Below are 24,159 nucleotides of genomic sequence, written 5' to 3'. Positions count from 1 at the left end.
AATAAATATACAGCCCTCAGACAGAACAGGCAGGTTGTCGATGAGTGACAGAGCAGAATAAGGATGGAGCAAAGTGTGGATGCGCGGTTTTGTTTATATTTTGCTTAGCCTATAATTTTAAATGAAAGATGTCGTATTTATTTATTTTTCTCTGCGACACTTTTCCTACTGTGTTAACAGAAAAATGTCAAACGAATTTAGTATTTTGACAAGACGAATAAAAATTGGTAATAGGCTATTTTTGTACAACCAACATTTTTTTTTATTTTTTCTCTCTGAGACACTTTTTCCCTATTGTGTTGTCAATGTTAAACGAACTGTATCCTGACAAGACGAATAAAAATAAGAAATACAATTTTTGTAAATTTTTATTTTCTCTGAGACTATTTTTCCTACTGTGTTGCATAAAATATTAAATGAATTTTGTGTCTTAAGATAATTCATATAAATTCAAGTCAAAGTAAATAAATTCAAGACTCTTGACAAGACAAATAAAATAACATACAATTTTGTGCAGACTACACTTTTACTTGTCAGCCTATCTCTCTTTCTTTCAGTAGCGAAAATTTAAATGTGAGATTCTGGAAACGAGATCTAAATTTAGCGGGAACGATTGGGTCGGGAGGAAAATTATTCTAAGCGGACAGCGTGTGAAAAAAATATATAGCGGGAGCGGGTGGGTGCGGAATAGAACCTTGCGGGAGCTGGACTAAAAAAACAGTCCCGCGCAGACCTCTAGATTGTAAAGCACTCTGCCCCCTAGTGGACAGTATGAGAGGCGGCATGAGGAGAGAGTGGAGTGACCGGACATGTGTTGATGCGTCTCTCTCTTTCTCTCTCCCCCTCTGTGTGTCTGGCTAGGCTGTAGCATTGAACATCCTCAACTTTCCCTCTTTTTTCTGTTTCAGTGTGAACTGCTTCCAACTAATGACCCGGTCACTAACAAACTGTTCCTCCCTTTGTACCTCTCTTCCTGCTTTCCCTCTTCATTCTTCTTTGCTCTTCCTGTCCATTGATGTGTCTTTCCTGCTGCCCCTCTGCTGCGTTCCTTATCTCCTCTTCCTCACCTCTCTCCTATCATGCTATCACCTCCGCACTCAAGGAGCTGAAAGAGATTAGCTGGGATCAGGTGAGTAACGTCAATACGTCCATTAAACACTTTCAAACTGATGGTGCCATCAGATAGTTGAGACTAAACGATCTTTAAGAGTAAATCAAGTGTGTATTCGTATCACAATCACATTGAATCATTTAAGTGCTGTTTCCTTTTTGATAAATGGAAGGTTGTTCAGAGCTCAACAGTAACAGTAAGGATTTTTTTTCTGGCCTCAAGACCAAAAAATATAAATATATCTGTTATATGAATTTAAATTTCTGATTTTAAATTGCAATTTTTTCCCCCAAAAATTTAAATGTATATTGAATAATAATAAAATAAATAATAGATAAGTGTTTAAAATAAAAAAATATTAATGTATTGTTTACATTTTTAATACATTTGTTATTTCATGTTTATTTTAAATATATAAATTATTTATATTAAATATCAAGCTTAGTTTAGTTAAGTTAAATGTTTTCTTTACAAAAGAAAATGTGCAGTAATAGATGTAATAGCAATAATTGCTTTTTATGCCAGTTTAAAAAATTCATGAACATGATCAAAAGATTTAAGACATAGTGCTGATCCAATAAGGCAAGTGATAGTTTTATTAACTGGCCCAGAATTAAATTTTTAAGCCCTACAGTTTGGATTTGTAATGAATGAACTGGAATACAATTGTGATATAAGTGTGTTTTAAGTTGTTGTTTTTTTTTTTGCCTTCCTTTGTGATAGATCCTGGCTTATGGAGATATGAACCATGAGTGGGTGGGCAATGATTGGCTGCCCAGTCTGGGTTTGCCCCAGTACAGAAGCTACTTCATGGAGTCACTGGTGGACGCCCGCATGTTGGACCATCTGACCAAGAAAGAGCTGCGTGGGCAGCTGAAAATGGTGGACAGTTTCCACAGGTATTTTCTGTCTCCCTCTCCCCATCTGTTAAATGCTGCCCCATCTCATTCCATCCAATGACTATCAGTTATTCTCATGGTGCAGGTGTGTGTCTTAGGGCCTTTCCTAATCTCTAATGTGCCTGGTGTTTGTCAGGGTGGAGTGCCCTAATGAATTTAGATAGCCCCACGACCTCTCTCTTGATCCTTGTGACCTTTTGACCCCACAGGGTGAGCCTGCATTATGGCATCATGTGCCTGAAGCGCCTGAATTATGACCGCAAGGAGCTGGAGAGGAGGAGAGATGAGAGCCAGCACCAGAATAAAGGTTTTCTTTTTTATCTTTTCCTTCATCTCTTTTTTTTACTTGCTTACTGTTGCTAACAGAGATGCCTAATATTGAGTACAAGGGTACACTGTCATTGTAGGGGTCTTGTCCAAGTTGCATATGATGTTGGTCCCTAGCATGGCATGTTGGATGTCCGTAACACACTTTTAACACTATTGTAGCTTGCAAATAATTGTTAAATATAATTTTTGTCATCTACACCACCGTTCCAAAGTTTGGGGTCAGTACAAATTTTTTTTTTGAGAAATTAATAATATTATTCAGCAAGGACGCATTAAATTGACTGGAAGTGACAGTAAAGACATTTATTATGTTATCAAAAGATTAATCAAATAAATCCTGTTGTTTTGAACTTTCCGTTCATCAAATAATCATGAAAAAATGTATCACGGTTTCCACAAAAATGGTAAGGAGCACAGTTGTTTATGCATTGATAATAAGTATGAAAATATGAGAAAATAAATCTAATATATTTCATATTGAGTATCAAATCATCATATTAGAATGATTTCTGAAGGATCATGTGACACTGACGACTGGAATAATGACTGCTGAAAATTCAGCTTTGCATCACAGGAGTAAATTACATTTTAAAATATATTAAGCTAGAAAACATTATTTTAAATTGTCATAATATTTCATAATATTACAGTTTTTACTGTATTTTTGGTCAAATAAATGCAGCCTTGGTGAGTATAAAAGACTAAAAGTCTTTCTCGACCCTGAACTTTTGATTGCTAGTGTACATTTTTTATTCTTTCCTTTACACTAACTAGTTCATCCAGGAAGACTGTCCTTCAAAACTCGCTGGCCTGAGTTATACTGAATCACCAGCTACATCAGTACTAAACTGGCGTAAACCAGTCTGAGTGAGCATGGAAATCCATGTTGGTCTAAGCTGGTATAGCAGGAATTTTAGGACATTTTCTGGTGGTTTTCCAAGTTCTCTTTTGGTTTTATCATGTTAATCTTTTGCTTTGCATTATCAATCAAGTCATACAGCAGAACAGTCTGATAAACAAAATGTACAAAAGGGAAAAAAACAATAACAGTCACCCATGGAATGTACAGTTCATCAAAACATCAGACAGTGAATGAGAATATGGCAGAAAGAAAAAGGAAGGGTGTTTACACAGAATGCATTTGTTAATAATAACATACATTACCAGCAATGACGTCTGGAAAGTGTTGAGCGGCCCAGCCTTCCATTATGCACAGGATTCAATGGCACAATAGAGATTTCACATTTGAAGAGCAACTGATCAAAGCCCAATGCACAGATCACATTATTAATCTCACAGTTGTGAGTTGTTTTAAAGGTGCAGTTACCGCCTCATTCAGTACCTTGATTAGAAACAGATGTCTTTGCTGATCTAGAAGTTATTCATCGCATAGCAACACAGATGCCTTCATGCCATTTGAGACTATATTAAGCATGCACACATCTCTCTGCTCACTGTAGTGCAGGGATACTTTTGTGTGCATTGCTACATGCAAAGCGAGTCTTTAAAAATACTATGAATTTAAAACAGTTAAATGTAATCTTTAGTAAATATCAAAATTAATTTCCCTTTTCATACTGTACAATCTAATGTTTTGATGCCTAAATGTGCCTGCTGTATTCCAAGCAATTTTTTTTTTAAAGTTTTATATTTAGAAGATAGTGTAGAATTTTAATGTCAAACATTTATCAGTTATTGGCATTTTATTATTTTAAAATCAGTGCATTTCCAACTACAGTACATGAAAACACACTAAAACAATCAATAGCGAGATCTATTGGATATTTCTCTTTTTTTTAAACATAGAAATGGAGGATTAACTGTAGTTACTAAAACATGTAACCAAGTGTTATTTTGGTATTATTTATACAGTATACTATAATAGCATTTATTAATATTTGGAATTAGATTTTATTTTTATATTTTACTTTAGTTTTTATTAATTTTGATATGTGCTTTTGTCACTTTTATTAGTTTTTAAATATTTCTATTTAGCACTGTAATTTTAGCACTTTAACTTTAACCTATTTCAGTACTTGCCAAGGCAACATTTCTATATTTTTCTTCAAGTTTAAGTTTGTCATCTTTTTCATCAATAAAATTATTTCTTTCTTTCTCAGCTTTATTTCAATGAATGACAATTATTTGTTGTAGTTTTAGTTTTATTTAACAATAGCAAATCTGGCTAAGCCAGGCCCCTAGTACATGGCATGTTGCCATCTATAGCTTTTCCGCCATGTACAGACAGAAATCTACAGAATATGCAGTTACTGTACCTGAAGATGTGAGGGTGTTTTTTTTTTGTTTAATATTGACACTGATATTAACACTGTAAATGACTCGGTAGGAACGGTTTAACTGTTTTCCATGATTGCATTCCTTCCTTTGAGCTTTGGTTTGGAGAAGCTGAATCAACAAAGCAAATGCAAAGTCCCTTGAATCCCCTAGAAATACAAAACAGACACAAAGACTTTGTCTGAAACAAAAACACATGTGTCTAAATGTGCATTGGCCATGAGAGGTCCATCTGAAAGATCAGGAGCAACTGAAACAAAAGATGAAATCCAGAGGCATCACCCAAGATGGAAATCTTCCATTATCCAGTGATAACGATCAGTGGTTAACACCCTCCTGGAATTCTATTCATAGTCCAGCCCATGTGTTTCCTGTCTAGATGTGATGGTGTGGTCAAACGAGCGTGTGATGTGCTGGGTGCAGTCCATCGGCTTGAAGGAGTATGCAGATAATCTGACTGAGAGCGGTGTGCATGGTGCCCTGCTCGCCCTGGACGACACCTTTGATTACACTGACCTCGCCCTGCTCCTGCAGATACCCAATCAGAACACACAGGTACAATGATAGGACGCCTCACAAATATTTGTGTTTTAAACACTTTAAGACATGACCTATATATTTCTAACACATTAACTACATTTACATTTATTAATTTAGCAGATCTCAATAAACCATTTATCTTACACCAATTTTTTTTTTTTTAAAGGGGGGCACAAATAAATATTTAGATATTGACAGCCTTTATATTTATATGTATACAGGGAGTCTTTTTAATACAGTAGATGTATTTTTTCCATGAAAACAAACCCTGTTGATTCATCAAGTCTCCAAACAATAAGAGCTTTATAGATGAAAGCCGCACCTACTCATTACTCCTCACCGGACTGGGGTGATAACATGTAAAGTATGTTTATTCCACATCCAGGCACGACAACTTCTGGAGAAGGAATATAACTCTCTCATCGCCATGGGAACAGAGAGGAGGCCAGATGAGGTGGGCACCATGGGACATGAGCACAGCTGGATGTTGATCATCCTTTACCTCCCACCACTGAAATACATACTGCAGTATAATGACACTCCTCTTACAGGAGATTCAGCAGTCAGTTTTTGTTGTATTAAAATGACATGGCTGATAATTGAGTTCATAATTATTCTCTGTTGGGTGACCTAACTGGACTCACTAATACAATTCAGTTCCTCAAATTGCTGATGTTTTTTCTTCTGTTCTCGTGTCCTCTAGGATGGCACTAAGACGTTCACCCGCTCCCCTTCATGGAGGAAGATGTTCCGGGAGAAAGATCTGAGGGGCGTGACCTCTGACTCCTCAGAGACCTTGCCTGCTAACTTTCGTGCCTCAGCCATCTCTACCCCCTCAGTCACCCTGAGGAAGGTCCAGAGTGATGGTGAGATCACACATTCTCCCCTAGGAAGCCACACTTTTCATTTTAATAATCATATTACAGTTTTTTCGTTTGGACACATTTTTCTATACTTTGGTCACTTTTTAAAACTCTTCACACAGTTCCCCTTAGCAACTTTCAGCTTGGCACAGCTGTAAATTTCACACCCAAAATGCACTAAATCTACCAAAAACACTTCATAGATGTCTCCGATCAAGTCATTCTTCCATAACACTAGCAAAGCTTGTCACCCAACAAACACACTTTGTCACTCACACAACGATGACCTAAAACACGAACAACAAGTAGCATTATCTAGTGTTTAGAATTCACTGCAGTATATGTTACATGATCCATGTTTACATTACGGTACAAAATTTGCTCTAAGTTGTCCCTTTTTGGATAGAAAGTGGCAATGAAAGTACCAGCTATGTCTAATTGTTTTGATAGTATTTCATTTTTTAGATTTGGAATATATTTCCGTATGGTATTACTGTTGAAAATGTAGCAAATTGCTGTCTGATTCAGTTGTGTATTAGGTTTTGAACTTAAGTTTAACAATACAGGCAAATTGAGGTTTTGTTGTGATTATGTCTGAGTAAGAAAGAAATTCATCTAAACTGAAAGATGTAGTCGTTGAATGTATTTTGTGCCAAAGCAGTGGAGAAATAGATTCTAGCAATTAAAAAACTGTAATATCAAGATCGTTATGGTTTTATTTCACAAGCAAGTAGTTGGATGGAAAGAAGGGAATGGCTAAGCATTAAAAAGTTGCTGTTTTGAACTGTTTTGAAGGATTTTGCCAAATTTCCGTGCTCTTTGGGTTTGTGACATTTTTGAATGGCACTCTGAATATTATAAGATGCATTGACAAAGTAGATTTACAAAACTAGATACAGCTACAAGATGTGGAGATATTTTCAGTTATAGTAGTGCATGAATTTTGTTTGATGGCTGTGTGTGTGTGTGTGTGTGTGTGTGTGTGTGTGTGTGTGTGTGTGAAATATAGCATACTAACATACAGAATACAACACACACATGACCAGTAAGCAGACATTCAGTACGTTATACTATTTCACGGCAGGCAATATAATAGGAAATACCATAATTCAGATAAGAAATTATAAATTAGAGGAAAGACTAGTGGAAAAAATACCCAGGATTGAGACCTAAAGATAAGCGAGGCTTTGTGGAAATCCCTGCAATTAAGTCTGAAGTAACTTTATGACAGAGTGATGTTGTGTTAGTTCTCAGATAAACGTTGTAAAAACATTGTTTCCTTATGAGAAAGTGGTGCAGAAGTGAATGCTGTATAATGCTGTTTAGAAATACATTTTGCAACTATATCTCTCTCGTGTCTGTTTCTTTAGCATCTCCAAGGGCAGAGTCTGGCTCAGTGAGGACCTACTCCTGTTGAGGGACTGCAAAGGTGAGACAGAACTAGCTAGCTTTAAATGATTTAAATAAACATTTTTTAATTATATATATTTATTTTATATTATTGTAAACCATTCAAAACAAATATAAATATATTTGCCAACCAGACTTTCTAAATCTAAAAAGCTACATTTTTTCTGAACAGAAAAGGATAAAGAGAAAAGTATGTCATGGAAGTATTTAATGACCATGTGTGGGCAGGGCCCCCAAAATTTGCGGTACACCACTGCCAATGATTACCTTCTGCATGCTGATGCATGTAAATACACAAATCTCGAGAATTTGCTCATTTACAAGTTTGACTGAAGCACTTTTAGCATTCTGTTGGGTTTCCTTGGGTTGCTATGACAGAGTAAGACACCTCCATATTTTGCATGCCCTTTATATGTCTGTCGTTAAAGGGGTCATATGATGCGATTTCAAGTTTTCCTTTCTCTTTGGAGTGTTACAAGCTGTTCGTGAATAGATAAGATCCCTAAAGTTGCAAAGACTAAAGTCTCAAACCCAAAGAGATATTCTTTATAAAAGTTAAGACTGGTCCACGCCCTCCTAAAACACCTCGTTTAAACACGCCCCCACATGTCTACGTCACGATGTGGGAAGATTTGCATAACGCCGCCCAAATGTTCACGCAAAGAAAGAAGGCGTAACTTTATTGTTGCTGCCACCGCCTCCGCCATGTTGTGAAGACGCTGTGTGTTTCATTGTGAAAGCGAAAATACTTTGTTTGGCCTTCCAAAAGAGGACACGACTAGAAATCAGTGGTTAAGTTGTATTTACAACACTGTTCCAGAACAGTTCATCCCAAATATTCAGATGTGTGCAGCGCATTTTATGGAGGACTGTTTCCTGATCCAGGTAACAATGCCGGCTGTTCTGACTCAGAGACTTTAAGTACGTTTTCATGCCTCGGCGTGGCAGAGTCTTAACTTTGATAAAGAATATCTCTTTGGTTTTGAGACTTTAGTCTTTGCAACTTCAGGGATCTTATCTATGCACAATCAGCTTGTAACACTCCAAAGAGAAAGAAAAACTTGAAATCGCATCATATGACCCCTTTAAGTCCTTCATACATAAACACCCCTCATTTGTTCATTTACAATAATGTTTCAGCTATCAATAGTGTAATACTTCCAGCTCATTTAACACTTTTAGCTGGTTTAAAATGCACAATTTCTCCCAAATTCAGATCAGAAAAAAATTAAAAAACAGTCTGCAGATTCCATCTGTATGGAAGCCCATTTTCACCACACAGGGGGAAAAAATTATCCACTGGTAAATTATATATATGGCATAAAAAGTCATAATTATGACATTAAATGTAATAATTATGAGGAAAAAAATGTTTAAATTATGACATACCAAGCTGATTTTTTTTTGTCATGAAGGATTTTAGTAATAATTATGACAACTCATAATTTAGACTTTTTTTTGGTCAGTTAATCCATGAACATGATTTCTGCCCGAGTCCCGTCAGATTGCATCGGCTGTGGGGATGAAGACGACAACTCCCATGATTCCACACTCAGTCACGGCATCATCAAACTACACCTTTTTCTATTTGTTTATTTTGAATATGCGCCCTCTAGCGGCGAAAATTACATATTGTGCCTTTAATATTTCATAAATTCGTCATAATTATTTCGAAATAAATAATTTTTGTCATAACTCATAATTTCAACTTTTTATGTCAATTACGACTTTGTATGTCATAAATTCAACTTTTTATTTTATAATTATGCCTCAGTGTATCAGTTTTCCAACTTTTCATGTCATAATTACGACTTTTTATCTCAGTTTTTACTTGCATCATTTTGTCTTTATCTCAGCTACGGCTTATCTCCGTTACAACATGATTGTTTTCTTATTTGGTGGAAATCGGCTTCCATAATTTGGTCTTTACTGATGAACTTCAGTACACGAAATGGTGACGATGTGTTGTAATTCTGTCTCTCGCACACAGGAGGCGCTGTTGTCAGAGAGCTGGAACCGGCTTTACATTTCATTCACGGGGAGGAGGGGTGATAAGCAGAAAAAAAGCAATGAATATATACATTTATAAATATAACTCTACTGGTCTGACCATTCTGCAATAACAGAAGAGGGATGGAGAAAGAGAAAAATAAAGAGCAAAAAAAGGACAGAAGACATGAAGAATGTATGACACAAGAGAGTGGTAAGAAATGGGATGGTTGGAGGAATCGGATGACTGTTTATTCTTTCTTTCTGTCGTTCTCTCTTCTCACTTCCTGTGTCTGTGCTGATGGGACACCTGTAGATGAACTCTCTTGTCTTTCCATCCTTCGTTTCAATGGCAGCCCTAGTTCCTCAGAATGGCTTTCGTTGACTGCCTGCAATTGGTCTCTCAAGTCTCTCGATAACAAAGGATGTTTGTGGCAACTCAACCTGGACTTCAGGGATGTTTACATATGGTAAGGTTCAGAGGAAGTACTTAAGAGCACAGTCGAGGGGCCAGGCTGTGTGAGGCCAAGACTTCGCTGTATGTGTTTCTCAATCAGTACAAGCTGAGAAAGACCAGTGAGCAGCGAGAGCTACACGTGAGACTGCAGAGGGCACAATTCGGGGAAAACAAGTGAGAGAAAATGTTTAGCTTCTGTGTTGCGATGCATGTCAAACAACCAAGACGACAACGAACTAAACTTTTCGGGGAATAAGACAATATGAAGTTAAAAATAAAAATTATGTGTACATTAACATATGAGGTTAAGAGCTTGGGGAACAATTTGTAAAATGTGTGTATTTTCCTTTTTATTTTTATTATAACTATTTATTTTCTTTATGTAAGTATTGAATAACTATGTACATGTTCATTTAATAATTCTGACTGTAATTTAATTTTATCTAGTTTAAAGCGTAAATATGAAATATGAAAAACATGGTCATTAAAATATGCTACTTGTATGTGTACATTTGGACAAAATTGTGCTATGATTTAAAAACAAACCATTACTGTTGATGAGGATGACAGTGATTCAAATTGAAAATGATGTCTGCAAAATAAACAATAATGATAATGATGAAAATCAAAATAAAATAAAGCGTTCCTAATGGCACTAAAGAGTTCAGCGTGCTCGTGATTTTGAGATGCTAATTTGTGTGCGAGGTGAGATTTGTTTGAATTCGACGACTGCAAATCAAAGTACTTCCTGTTTTTTAATACAAAACAAATAGAACTACAATCATATATTCATATATCCACTTTGTATTTTACCAAAGCACCTCTCGCTCTTCCATCTACTTTGTAAAAATAATTCATATACAAAAGTATCTACCTTACAAAGATTACATAACACTTTATTACAATGACTCAAATGTGAAAAATGACATCAAACCCTGTGTACTGACTTCCACAGCTTTCTCAATACAGTAACCAGGAAACTGGACTACAGTTCATTTCATCCAACACTCTTTTTTTTTTTTTGACTGTATTTCTGTAACATTTGCTGAGTGAACAGTACATGGGTGAACCATTGTACCAAAATGTAGCTGACACTGAAACCAAAGAGGCTTATGTTTTGGGACAGGCATTTGAAGGACACTTACGAGAAAGCCTACAAATTCTGCGGACCACTAAACAGCTTCATTGTTTTTGGTTATTATAAATACACTTTATATTTGCATGATGTATATGTTTCACATATTGTACATTTATAAAGAAATATATTAATATCAAGTACTTAGGCTTACATACTAATTCAAAAGTAATAACTTATTGTCTGTATACTATAGAAACAATAGAACAAATGCAACAATATATGAAAAGTAGGGAAAAAACAGGATCTCAGTATTGAGGTTTTCTTGTTTGTGTGAGTTTAGACGTGGATATGGACCGGAGGAATGACAGCAGTGTGGAGGAACTCATCGTCACCTCATATCACTTCAAACCCGTACAGTGTTTCATGAAACACAAAATAAGTTACAGTGAATGCACCTAGGAAAAAAATGTGAAACAACCTCATCCTCACATGACTTGAGAAGATATCGTCAAAGACTATATATTATTACCCAAGACAGTTCACTTGTATTGCTATGAATGGGCAAAACTGCAACAGCTCTAGTAATCTAGTAAGTCTCACCGTCTAAATTAAAGAACCATTGGAATCTCCATTTCTCACATAAATCTGAGACTTGCACTTGGGACTGTGCATAAGCAGGACCAACCTTAAATATTTGCTTAAATATATGCTTTTTTTATGCTATTTGAGCTTAAGAAACAGCATTGATGGGACAGTTCATGTCAGATTTGATTGCTGACTTGAAATATGTTATTTAATTGTGAGTTTGGCCATTATTTTCTAGGGTTTCAGTATTTCCCCCATTCACATAGATAGGAGATGGGCTTACATTCCTTAAATACCCACCTGGAAACATTGCAAATATGGCTGAAGAGTGATCTGAATTTCCTTAAAAGGGACTTTGATATAGTCCATTCAACCATGGCCCACTTTCATGCAAGTCACCAGAATTTGTTGTATGAAATGCACTAAATATGTAATATTTGGAAACTTAAGCCACATTTAAAAAATGTATAAAGGTTTTTGCATTATATGTGAAAATATCAAAACAAGAGGCATTTCCTTTAAAGAAACAGCATAAGCACACTTTTGTTATCGGTCTATGAATATTGTTTAAAATGAAGACAAAGTCCTTCTGGGAGTCAAACTGTGGGTAACATCTCATATGCTATTACAATGAACTACAAAGGCAGTTATTCTGCCAGGAAACCTGCATAAACTTGAGGAGAACTGACCTCATACATATTGGTTGGAAAAGTGTCTCAGAAAAGTGAAAAGCTCTAGCATTATTTGGTTGCAGATGCCATTTTGCCAGTATCTAATGCAATGAAATTCTAACATGTTTAAGAGTGACTTGGTGTCCAAAAGCTTTACCACTCTATCCATTTGTGTTCCACAATAGAAAATCATTCATACAGGTTTTGAGCAACACGAGGGTGATTTCCATGACTATCCCTCAGCGAGACACTGGGGTACAGCTATAAGGTTCTGTTGAGTGAGACGCGGGAACATCTGGAAAAGAAATATCCCCCACACAGTGGACCAGAACAGATACAGTCCCTCAAACATTCAAAATTCACATGATCTTTCAACTCCGTGTCAATCCTTTGTTCAGACAGTCCAAGCTAGCTGTACCTTCTGCCTTCTCGCTCTCTTCCTCTCTCAAACTTCTTAGTGTTGTACGTTCCTCTAGTGAGCAGCACGCAAACGCAGGAGGAGTCGATACGGATCCACCTCCATCCTATCCTCTTGTTTTCATCCGAGGCGAGCGCGCGTACGTACGATTGTTTGGTTTCGCACCTGCTCATCCAGTGTTTCTTATCCACCCCCAAGCAGCCGGCCCCCTCCACCGCCTGCACTTCACCTTTACTATTTGGATCTGGCTTACGGCACTTTGTTTCGTAGAAATGCTGCTTGAGCGGCCCAGTCTGGGTCTGGATCTCTTGCAGAATAGTGACGGTGTTGCTCAGAAAGTCCACCGCGGTCTTCTTGTTGGTCACCCACCTGCTTTCGGCCTCACATACGGAGCGTGCGATGCCTTGTGTGCTGTGGACGGCTTGACGCTTGCGGCGGACACTTGGAATGTGGCCATCAGAATCAGAGAGGCCCAAGAGTAAGTTCCTGTAAGTTTCTTTGTCGCCTCCGTGAGCAGACGGGTTAGCATCCATCATGTGACTTTCCTCATCTTTAACGTCATCGGCCAAAAAGCCCAACTCCAGCATTAAGAGCAGAGGTGGGTGTTTGGGTGGGGAAAGGGCCGGGGAGAAATGTACCCGTGGATGGGCGTCCAGCAAAAGCAGCTGATCTTCTTCTCGTAGGCCTATGTCATCAAACCCAAAGCCTGGTTCTGTTCCAAACCCTCCATATTGCTGCACCAACTCTTTAGCATTGGTGCTCCCAGTTGTTTGAGCTTCGTCCAGATGTTCCTGCACTGGAGAGCTCTGCAGAGAGACCTTAGGACCTTCAAGAGGCCCGTCTCTCAGTTTACTTCTTGCGTTCCTGTCATCTTTAAGAAAAGTCTCTGCCTCAATACTGTTTTCTTCATGAAACTGGCTACTTTCAAGCTGATAGTCCTTGAGAATATCATTGCTTTGGGAACTGGCTTTTTCAGCCAGTATTTGTTGTGATTTGTATTTCCTAGGATCATGCGGCCTGGAGGCATCTGCTCCGGTAGTCCTACCTCCACCTGTGTAGTCCTGCTTTGTGTTATTGACAAAACTGTCTTCTATTAGAAGATTCTCTCGGTTTGCTCTATCTTTGGCTATATGGTCCTCCTCAAACGTGCTCTGCTTATCGACTGTTCTGTGAGGAGCTATGTCATGTGTGCTGTAGTTGTTGTGAGGAACAGCATCATGGGAGTCGTTGTCCACTGATGAGTTGGTCGGCATGCTGATGTTAGCTGTCGGGACGTTGCTGCTGTTGCTGTCGTTCCTGCCAGGCTCTATCGTCGCGGCAACAAGCCTGGGCACAGGACTTTGAGGGAAAGGCAGGGCCGAGGCGATCACCATGGCAGGCTCTGCAGAGAGACCTTCGGACCTTCAAGAGGCCTGTCTTTCAGTTCACTTCTTGCGTTCCTGTCGTCTTTAAGTAAAGTCTCTGCCTCAATACTGCTTTCTTCATGAAACTGGCTACGTTCAAGCTGATAGTCCTTGAGAATATCATTGCTTTGGGAACTGGCTTTTTCAGCCAGTATTTGTTGTGATTTGTATTTCCTAGGATCATGCGGCCTGGAGGCATCTGCTCCGGTAGTCCTACCTCCACCTGTGTAGTCCTGCTTTGTGTTATTGACAAAACTGTCTTCTATTAGAAGATTCTCTCGGTTTGCTCTATCTTTGGCTATATGGTCCTCCTCAAACGTGCTCTGCTTATCGACTGTTCTGTGAGGAGCTATGTCATGTGTGCTGTAGTTGTTGTGAGGAACAGCATCATGGGAGTCGTTGTCCACTGATGAGTTGGTCGGCATGCTGATGTTAGCTGTCGGGACGTTGCTGCTGTTGCTGTCGTTCCTGCCAGGCTCTATCGTCGCGGCAACAAGCCTGGGCACAGGACTTTGAGGGAAAGGCAGGGCCGAGGCGATCACCATGGCAACCAGGGGAAGCCAGTGCATCACTCCCAAGACGTGTCAACTATGAATTGATAAAAAAAAGCTAGAATTAGAAAGCGCTTAAAGAGGAAGAACTGTGGAGTTAAGAAGACATCACAAATATTTACTTTGGAATGTTTAGAATGTTAAGAAAAAATGTAGGGCGGGACTTAGTTCTTTCCAATGGTTGTTGATTGGATGGAAGCAGATCTGAATACAAGCTCGCTGTTCATTGTAAGAAAGTGATGGGGTTTCTGTGGACTAAATTACTGGAAAAGTCCAGCATACGTCACCAGAGAGAAGTCTGTTGTTTCACCAGAAGATCATTTGAAACTTTGATTAAAAATTACACACAAAAAAAACAAATTAAAACGAAATATGCATTTTGAAAATAGATGGTTTAATTTTATGCTGACTTCAAAATAAAATATAATGTTACATTGCAAGATATATAATCACAACTGGGAGATCAAATTTGCAATGCATACTTTTTCCATTGTATACTTTTTTACTCTGACGCGGAAACAGGTTTTCAGAAGAACAGGCTCATTGCCAGCTCATAAAAATAAGGTAAAATAAGCCTAAAACTGTAAAACTATAGCTTTACAGCTTTGGCATATGCTAGTGGAAAAAAGATGCAAAATTCCAAGCGGCAGATTCATGTCCCTGTGTAGAGGGAGAGTGGAGCCACAAACTTGCTTCACTATCGCCTGCTCCGGTTGGTCGGCACAGACATGAAGTCACCGGCTAGTCGACGTCTGGCAAAGCTCTGTTTGAAATAAAGCCACTAACAGTGTTGGTCTGGTGCTGGCCTAGTTTCACATGAGACCACAAACAACTCTGGTATGTATGGAAAAGGTTGTAAATTTCACAGATTAAAAGCATGACTGAGGCAAACTAAAAGATGCCACTTTACTGTTTGAGCCAAAGAATATATAAATAAAAGAAGGTGATGTTGCTTTGGGCCTCAAATGAATGCTAATTTCATCATCTTTTATGATCTTTTTTGTCCTATATCCTTTTTCCATACGTTTGACCTGATGATCCCATATTCACACACTTCTGTAACATGACTCTCAGCAGTACTGAGAATACCTCAGATTTAGGTTATTTATTGACAGGAACGTCAAAGTTCAGCAGTCGTCTACCTAAGACAAGCACCTGGGCGGTTACTGGCCCAGTGGAGGTGATTTATGTGTTTATTTAGTGGGGGTTCGAGTAAAACTACATTGATGGATGATACACTCTCTTCCTTTTACTTTCAGCACTCAGTGAGCAAACACACTGTCAACCACCAGGTGGAAGCAAAACCACCACATCAAAAATTATAAATGTGCCTCATCACTGGCACTTGTGCAGTTTTTTTTTTTTGTCACATTGTACAATCAAAATAATATTTATATATGAAAGTTGTGAGGAGAGGGTTGAAAAGATTAATTCATTACAGAAACCAAAATATCATCAAACAATATATAACATACCCACTACTGTGCGTGATCAAGATTTTTTCCCCCTTTTTATAGTCTCTTCTGCTCCTTGAGGTTGCATTTTGATTAAGGGAACAAAAATACAGCATTGTATTAATATTGTGAACATTTATATTGGAATGTGTTTTAAAATGTAATGTATTCCTGTGATGGCAAAGCAGCCATTACTTCAGTCTTTAGTGTCACATGATCCTTCAGAAATCATTCTAATATGCCGATTTTGTGCTCAATTTGTGTTGTGTTTTGTGGAAACCAAGAGTCATATTTTTTTTTTCAGGATTTTTTGATGAATAGAAAGAATTAAACTTGAACCATTTATTTGAAATCTTTTGTAACATTTATTTGTCTTTACCATCAATTTTGATCAATTTAATGCATCTATGCAGAAAAAAAAAATCTTGAAAAATCTTACTGACCCCAACTTTTGAACGGTAGTGTATATGGAAACAATTTATACTAAATGTATACAAAAATTAGTGCAAACTACATAAAGCATGTAAGACATGAGGTGTGATGCTCTTAACAGCAACACAACTCAAAAACATCTTAAAATTGATCAAATTTGCTTTTTAGCAAGTATTTGACAAGAAAAATGTGACCACACAGACCTAGAGTGTGTTGTCTTGCTGATGATACAGTGAGGGATGCAGTCGAACTGTCCATTGTTAAGGCCAGGTGTAAATTACTCACCAATCCTGTTGTTGCTGTGCTGAGAGATGAGGGAGACGCATTTAGAAAGAAAGAGAGTTCAAGAAAAGAAGAATGCTCAGAATGTCAGAAATGTGGCTTCAACCGAGAAAACTCCTCCTGGGTTTCCCCAGGCGGGACACGCTAGAATGAAGGAGGGGGCCGAGGGCGAGTAAAGCCAGTGTACGCAGAGTCAAGTGACTCTTCTTTTGAGAAGAGATAATCATTAGACTCATAGGGAGAGAGTGGGTGGACAAGAAGGTTGTGTGTGAAGTGCAAAATCACCACTTGTGATCCTCATAATAACAGCACCCCACCCCGGACACTGTTTTCTAATAACACTCAAGCCAAACGAACACACTCATACACAATGCACAACTAAGCCTGCGGTCACAAGCAGGGAAGGAATGCCACCAAGTCCATACATATGCATGCCGGGACATGGAGCACTATATGTATAAGTGCTTACTTCCTGTTTACGTTCAACATAGGAATAGGTGTGCTATGTGCAAATGAGGCTCTATTGTCTTTTAAATGCAAATATTCTTGCTTAAAGGGGCTGTGCGTAAGATGAAGGTATTTTTGCAGAGAGATTTACAGTCTTGTTCTTTCACTACCTCTAATGTTGACAGAATCATATTTTATGCATCTAAAACGCCTTCATACGGTCTCACAAACTACAAAATGCCACATACAATATAAAAACAAGAGTCACTAAATCACAGCATGTTGCTGACAGCTGAAATGAAGTTACATATATGACCATATGAAAGAATCAATATTTAGATATTATTTTACAATATTTAGATAATGTTCAATGACAAATGAGTCCAATAAAGGACAAACCTAGTTTAAAACACACAAGGCAAGTTCTTAGAAATGTAATCTTCGCACTCATGTTGGTTTCAGATGGTTTCGAAATTCTTTTTCTCCATTTTCAAGAAGTTTAAATTTAATTATGTAATGTAACCATCAAATAAAAAGTACTAAATTATTTTCTATACACCTCAAATATGTGATTATATACATATGAATCTATATTAAAACACATTTAAATTAGTTAATGATAATGATTATCAAAACACATTTTTTTAATATATATATATATTTTTTTATTATTATTTTTTTTTTTTATTGAGTTCCCGCCAAAATCAGTATTGTATCTGGTCGGTATTGAAAAGTCGCAAATCGCAAAATGCGATATCCGCCATGCAATTCTGTCATGTTTCTCCCTATCTTTCCAAACTATTTTTTTATTATTATTTTTTTTAATATATATTCATAACAATATCAGTTTTTAGTAGTCACACTACATGGCATTTTTCAACCTGAACCAATCTTGCCTTGTCATAAAAAGCTAAAATTATGTTTTAAGATACTTACTGACCTTGAAACACATGAGGGTTTTTTTTTTTTCATAAATTAAAAAACATGCTCAACATAGAACTCTATTCAAATTATTTTATGTATGAACTGCATTTTTACTGCATGAAATTAACAGATGAAAGATTGCCCCCCAAAAATGACTTATTAACAGAAGTTACAAGTCAAATAAAAGCATTTTTCATGGTTGAAGGCAGTATGTGTGTGTGTGACCTGAGAGGAAGACTTGCCGGTTAATGCTTTGGAACGGGAACACAAGCAGTAGGCAGACAGATAACACGTGCAGGAGGCATATCTGTAGACTAGGGCTGGACAATAATTCAATATCAATATGTATCGCGATATAATTTTTTTCAATAACGGTGATATGATTTTTAAACACATTTCCGATATTTCGATATACATTACCAGTTTCCCATACATTGATTTATTTGTGCCGTTTGACTTCGTTGAATAAACATGAGCACTGCACGTTTCAAAATCATAACACGGCGCGGGTGTTTTATATGAATGTATCTCTGAAGGGAAAGGACTGTCTTCAGAAAAGTTTCGATGGCATTTTCATTTGATCTGATAAAGAAGCGTTCATGAGCGGAGCTGCTTTGATTACAGCCATTACTGGAGAAACCGCTAGTTCTATCACTCTAAAAGCGCCTCCTGCTGGCAGAGAATCAGTTTTCATTTTAAATAAGCCCGTCTCCAGCAACATTTCCAGTTTTTGTTGTTCAATTTTTTTGTTTTCTGCAGCGACTCGGAGCACTTTTCATACCCTTTTTTCTGGCTGAAGCACATTTGTTTCAATCTATAAGAATAATCAGGGAAAGAAATTATAGAAATTATACTTTTATTTAGCAAGGATGCTTAAAATTGATCAAAAGTGATGATAAAGGCATTTATAATGTTACAAAAGATTTCTATTTCAGATAAATAGTGTTCATATCGATATCGGAATTATATCGTATCGACCGAAATTAAGAAATATATTGTGATATCAATTTTGGCCATATCGTCCAGCCCTACTGTAGACGCTGGGTGATATGCAGAACCACTCAATCAGTGCGCTCCATTTGCAGCAATGACATGCTTCACGAACTCTGCCATCCAGAGTAGCCCTGCACTTTCTCTCCTCACCTTACGCACAGCTCAAAAATGAGCCTCCAGCCTCACATAAAAAACTTCAAGCTCCTGAACACAATGAACCCGCATGTTTAACCTGAACTTATACACTCAACCTCACAGGAACCTGTGCACACACATCCACACATATCTTTGATCTGACCCACTACTCTCACCCCCATGACAAGCGTAATCTGCGATCTTCTAGACAAAAGCCAGACAAACACTTTGGCTCTCCCACCTCTCGGCTTCACGCCACCGAAAACTTTAAACCCGCTTTATAAATAATCTCTTTCTAAGATTTTTCACTGGAAATCAGCCAGGGGATCCACTACCACTTCATGCTGTCACACTAACAAGCCTGTCAAATCAATTATTGCAGATGTATGGTCTTTATTATTTATCCTCTCCAATCCGAACAAAAGCGTGACTCATGATAGACATTCTACAATCCCCCTGTTCAGACTTGACGTGACTGACAATTTTGGAAAATCGTCCCACTCAGCCTATACACTCGGCCATAAGCGTCCAACGCAGCACAGTCTGAACTCCCATATCATAAAGAATTGAAAATAAAATAAAACAAAGACACAAGTTTAAAATCAAGTTAAACAGATCATGTCATGACAAAATAGATAATCCCAGGCAAATAATAAGGAAGAGGATTCAAAATTGTTCAAAAATAAAGAAAGATTTGTATAGTTCCCTAATTGTGTCACTTTAGTTTGTGTGGATTTATGAAGATGTCTTTATTGCAGGCTTTGCAATTAGGCTTTAATTGAAGGATGGGGCACTGCCAACTATATAATATATGTTGATATGGAAAGTTTACATTGGAGTTTTAAAGCTACGAGTTAAAAAAAAATAGCCTGATTAAGGGTCAGTCAGATGGTACACAATGGTTGTGTAAAACTAAATTATGAATTATAATTAAAACTCTTGGGTAAAAGAAAACAAAAAGCTAAAAAAATATTTGACCTCTTTAATATTAGTTTAAAAAAGAAAGAAAAAAAAGACACCTTTCCTAAAAGACGCTGCACAAATTCCCTCTGTGGGGGGGGGGGGAAAAACATTTTCTTGGCAGACAATGCTTATTATTCCAAGACAAACATAACTTGACCCTCCTCTTTCTCATAAAATCATTTACATAAATCAGCATACTGTACAGATGTTTCTGATCAAAGGCACTGTGTTGCAGTTGAGAAATCAGTAGCTTAAACAAATCTGAAAATGGCTACCACACACTGAGCGACACATTCAACTCTTTACACTTTAGGATAATCTCCATCCACACTTTCCCACTTTCTTTCTGAGAAAGTACTTTGGTCTGCTTCAGATCCTGCCTGGATAAATGGAGGAAGAGTTCACATCTCTCATAAATACCTGTAGGTTTTTTTCTCACTTGGTCTGTCTCAATGGCTCCCCACCCCACCCCACCACACCACACTTTATGTGTTACAGGGGTGAGAAAATAGTTACATAAACATTCATTATGTAGTAAACAAAGGTTGTGAGCTTCTGTTTTCGTTTCTGTTTTTATAGGCTAGCTGGGCAGGTGACTGACAGGATGTGCATGTGTGTTAATTCTTGTTTTAATGGCTGCCAGCTCCCACCCTTTAACTCCTTTACTGTGAAAACACATTAGCACTGACAAACTACTACTCTCGTATAGATCTACATCCATGTGTTTTTACAACCTTCCTCCAAAGGATAGTCCCTGTAATATTACACAATAAAACGATGTGGATTATTTAAGATATCATTCTGAGGAACGAAACAGTAAATGCAAAAACAAAAACACACCTACTGTGTATCTTAAACAGCATGTTGGACTGACTTCAGAGACCTTCTTCCGAGTTACGCAGGCAGACAGGTAAACAAATATCAGCATGCAAACACCTGGTCAGCACCTGAACTGACAGCTGAACGCGGACGCACTGGACAGCGAAGAGCGTCGACTGCACGCGAGTGATTCGCTTGAGGCTAGTGTTGAACAATATGAGATCAAACATATTTGGTCTTTCGCCAAAACAGTTTTCAGTCATCTCTTTCGGGGCCCAAGGGAAGCGCTTCTCACGATCGTTTTAAGTTCGACTAGTAATGAGTCCAACTCATTACATTTTTATGAATCGGTTCTTTCGAAGAAATGGTTTCCGATAAAAAAAACCGCTGTTTAAATTACTGTACGTGATGATGGGGTCTCATATTACTTATATTATATTATTATTGCTTTAACCGGTTCAGCAAAAACTGTACATGTCCAGACAAATTGCTGTTTATTGAAGTTCTTATTGCAGTTTAAATTATTTTTAATACAAATGTTTATTGTGGTTTGTCGTCCAGTTGCAGCCATGATTCAGCTCATTACATAATTTACCTATGTAATTTGCAATAAACAATACTGGAATGTATCTACATCACCTGGCTTGAAAGGATGTTTTAATAAAATGCTGTTAAAACCTGCTGTTTTGGTACTACATACCATCAAGCTCATGCATCGAAAGAGACTCGGTGCGAACGAATTATTTTGAGAACCGATTCATCCGATTCATAATAAAGATTCGACTCAAGTGAACGATTCATTTGCGTTCGGCTTATTCCAAAGCTTGACAACCTGTCAACGAGTCCGATCAACACCTGCTTCACATTAAATTAACTGTTACGAAAATGAACCCAAATAAACCGAATCTGTCATTAGTCCACTTTAGATGTTATCAGCATCGGAAGCGTATGATTAGTGGACATTATACCTGTAGTAGGATACGCTAACATTAAAAAAAAGTGTCTTTAAAAACACGCAGCACCTACCGTTTAGGTGAGTTTCGGGCCACACGTATCTTCGGCGAACACCACATTGATTCTACAGTCCGTCAGTCTCACGCAAAAATTAACGAAATGTCCAGAAGAACTCTCGGTTCACATAGTTCAAACTTCAGAAGTCTCCCATATCATCTCCGGAGTCCAGTCTGAGAAGCTCCACGTCGAGTTGTATTTCCACGTTTATCTGTTTTCCTCGCGCGCGACTCTCTGGTGGATTTGCATGCAAGCGGTGAACATCCAGAGCAATAATGCACCTCTGACACTGCGTGTATGAGCGGCAGCTCTACTTTTCCACAGTCAGACCACAAATCGCCGACTTTGAGCTGTAAATGAGAGACGTTTAATCTGAAATAAAAGTTTATTAAGTGAATGCAGAAATTCCCGCGGCGAGAAGGTCTGAGTGCTCAAGTCGTGCGGTAAGGTATCTTCATGAAAGGCGGTGAGGGGACAACAGCCAGTGGGAGTGAAAGAGGGCTGGTTTAGAAGAAGAGGAATGGACAGAGTGAAAGAAGACATTATGGTGGAGGGGGAAAAAAAGGACGAGGAACATCTGCTGGTGGTGGGTGGGAGAGTTCTCATAATAAAAACAAAACAAAAAAGAGTGGAAAATGGCTTAAATGTAGGCTAATGGATAGACTGTCTTAGGAACTGATTTATTGTCAGTTCATTGAGTTTAAGTCCAAACTAATCACCCCAAGCAAGTGCATCTCTCACCTTGTGACCTTTTAATTAATAACTGTAACGAAAATTAGCAGACAGCAGAATTTCATTTATTTCGTGTCAGTTTATGGTGGTCTGAACAGGTTGGATTTTGGGACCATGCAGCTCTAGAATTAGGGGGCAATTTGTTAAAGCAATTTCATCTGGAGATTTTTTACAGCATCTACCGCCAACCAGCCCTTAGTTTTTTTTATAGCAGGACACGTATATTGACTTCTCTCGTTCTCCATCTCTCATTCTCCCCTCCTCTTTCCTCCTTTCACCTAGCAGAAATTTCCATCCCACCAAAACCCATTTCCCCAGAAAGTTTAAAAAGATGAAAGGATAAGGAAAAGAAAGGATACAAAAGAGAGAAGTGTTCTGTTACAACCCTGCCCCTGTGAGACTGTCCGTGAAAGAGTCGGGATGAGAGAGATGGGGGAGAGAATAAGAGAAAGAGAGGGGTACAGAAAAGAGGTTTTCAAATGAGGAACGGGGAACCGGTGTGGAACTTCATATTTAACACACACAAACACAGGTGAGCTCACACACACACACACAAATACAAAGCTCAGTGAGGTCTAAAATGTGGTCTGGCTGTCCCCCTCATATCTTTGCTCCTGTCCTCTCCTGACGCTGTTCCTCTCTCTTTGGCATTTAGTGTCATTCAGTCCCAGTCTTTACCTCTTTAGCACTATTCTGTCTCTCTGGTTTTGTCTGAACTTGTTTTGTATGCACTTAGATATTTCAACCCCAGGGCGTATTGGTGAGATTGAAGGAGTGAGAATGAGAGAGAGCCACAGGAACAGAGAATGATTGAGAGCGAGGAGTCACTGAGGTATTGAGCGAGATGACAGGCGAACAAAGGTAGAAAGGGAAAGAAGGGACAAACTCAAACGGAGGTACAAAAGTTCTTTCACACACTCGCACTCAAATGGCTTAACATACACGCACATGCACAGAGAGCTCTGACACCTTATCTTTAAAGGATAAAAATACATTTCTACATATCAGTTAGGCAAACGGTCTCAAGTAGTAGTGTGAACCTGCATTACTTGTTTTTGTGAAAGACCTTTTATTACCCTACACCCCAAACACCTATACAGGGCAACTCATCAAACAAGGACCGCACTGCACGTCACTGACACTGTCATAGATGAGAGCTTCTGATGAAACTGCACGTCTTTCAGATGCCGAAACCGATAAGAGACAATCCTTCTCACCTAATATGACCTTGAGCTTTGCAAAAGACACTCAATAAATGGATGCTTATTATCATTATAGTATCATTGATGTACTATTATAATTGTTATATATTTTCTGTTTTAATTTTTATTTTAAAGTTTTAGTAAAATTGCTGCTCTTCCATAAGT

General features: G+C 38.0%; 2 protein-coding genes across 7 annotated transcripts in view; one reads left to right on the top strand and one right to left on the bottom strand.

Annotated features, from left to right (window-relative positions):
* Positions 1-10,051, top strand: part of LOC107732887 (liprin-alpha-3-like) — a 40,612-nt gene extending 30,561 nt beyond the window's left edge. For 2 of the 3 annotated variants that reach the window (XM_016544319.1, XM_016544318.1), the window contains 8 exons: positions 1,103-1,129; positions 1,835-2,010; positions 2,220-2,317; positions 5,015-5,190; positions 5,561-5,629; positions 5,879-6,041; positions 7,409-7,467; positions 9,439-10,051. In XM_016544319.1, the coding sequence (XP_016399805.1) occupies positions 1,103-1,129; positions 1,835-2,010; positions 2,220-2,317; positions 5,015-5,190; positions 5,561-5,629; positions 5,879-6,041; positions 7,409-7,455 (756 nt within the window). In that variant the 3' untranslated portion in view covers positions 7,456-7,467; positions 9,439-10,051. The other variant, XM_016544320.1, reaches the window with a different exon arrangement.
* Positions 10,052-11,247: 1,196 nt separating this feature from the next.
* LOC107732903 (uncharacterized) lies at positions 11,248-22,608 on the bottom strand. Of its 4 annotated transcripts, none has more exons than XM_016544346.1 (3): positions 22,076-22,608; positions 14,112-14,637; positions 11,248-13,530 (listed from the first exon to the last, which is right to left on the bottom strand). In XM_016544346.1, the coding sequence occupies exons 2-3, from the start codon at positions 14,616-14,618 to the stop codon at positions 12,637-12,639; spliced, it is 1,401 nt and encodes a 466-aa protein (XP_016399832.1). In that variant the 5' UTR covers positions 14,619-14,637; positions 22,076-22,608; the 3' UTR covers positions 11,248-12,636. The 4 variants fall into 4 exon arrangements, with proteins under 4 accessions (XP_016399832.1, XP_016399831.1, XP_016399830.1 ...); XM_016544345.1 differs by having other exon boundaries at positions 11,248-14,016; positions 14,592-14,637; XM_016544344.1 differs by lacking the exon at positions 22,076-22,608 and adding an exon at positions 21,071-21,218 and having other exon boundaries at positions 11,248-14,016; positions 14,592-14,637.
* Positions 22,609-24,159: the final 1,551 nt, after the last annotated feature.

This window comes from Sinocyclocheilus rhinocerous, unplaced genomic scaffold, assembly GCF_001515625.1.
Source record: "Sinocyclocheilus rhinocerous isolate Xijiao unplaced genomic scaffold, SAMN03320098_v1.1 scaffold220, whole genome shotgun sequence".
Taxonomy (NCBI): domain Eukaryota; kingdom Metazoa; phylum Chordata; class Actinopteri; order Cypriniformes; family Cyprinidae; genus Sinocyclocheilus; species Sinocyclocheilus rhinocerous.
The sequence above is the reverse complement of the archived record's forward strand: the minus strand, read 5'-3'. Positions and strand labels throughout refer to the sequence as shown.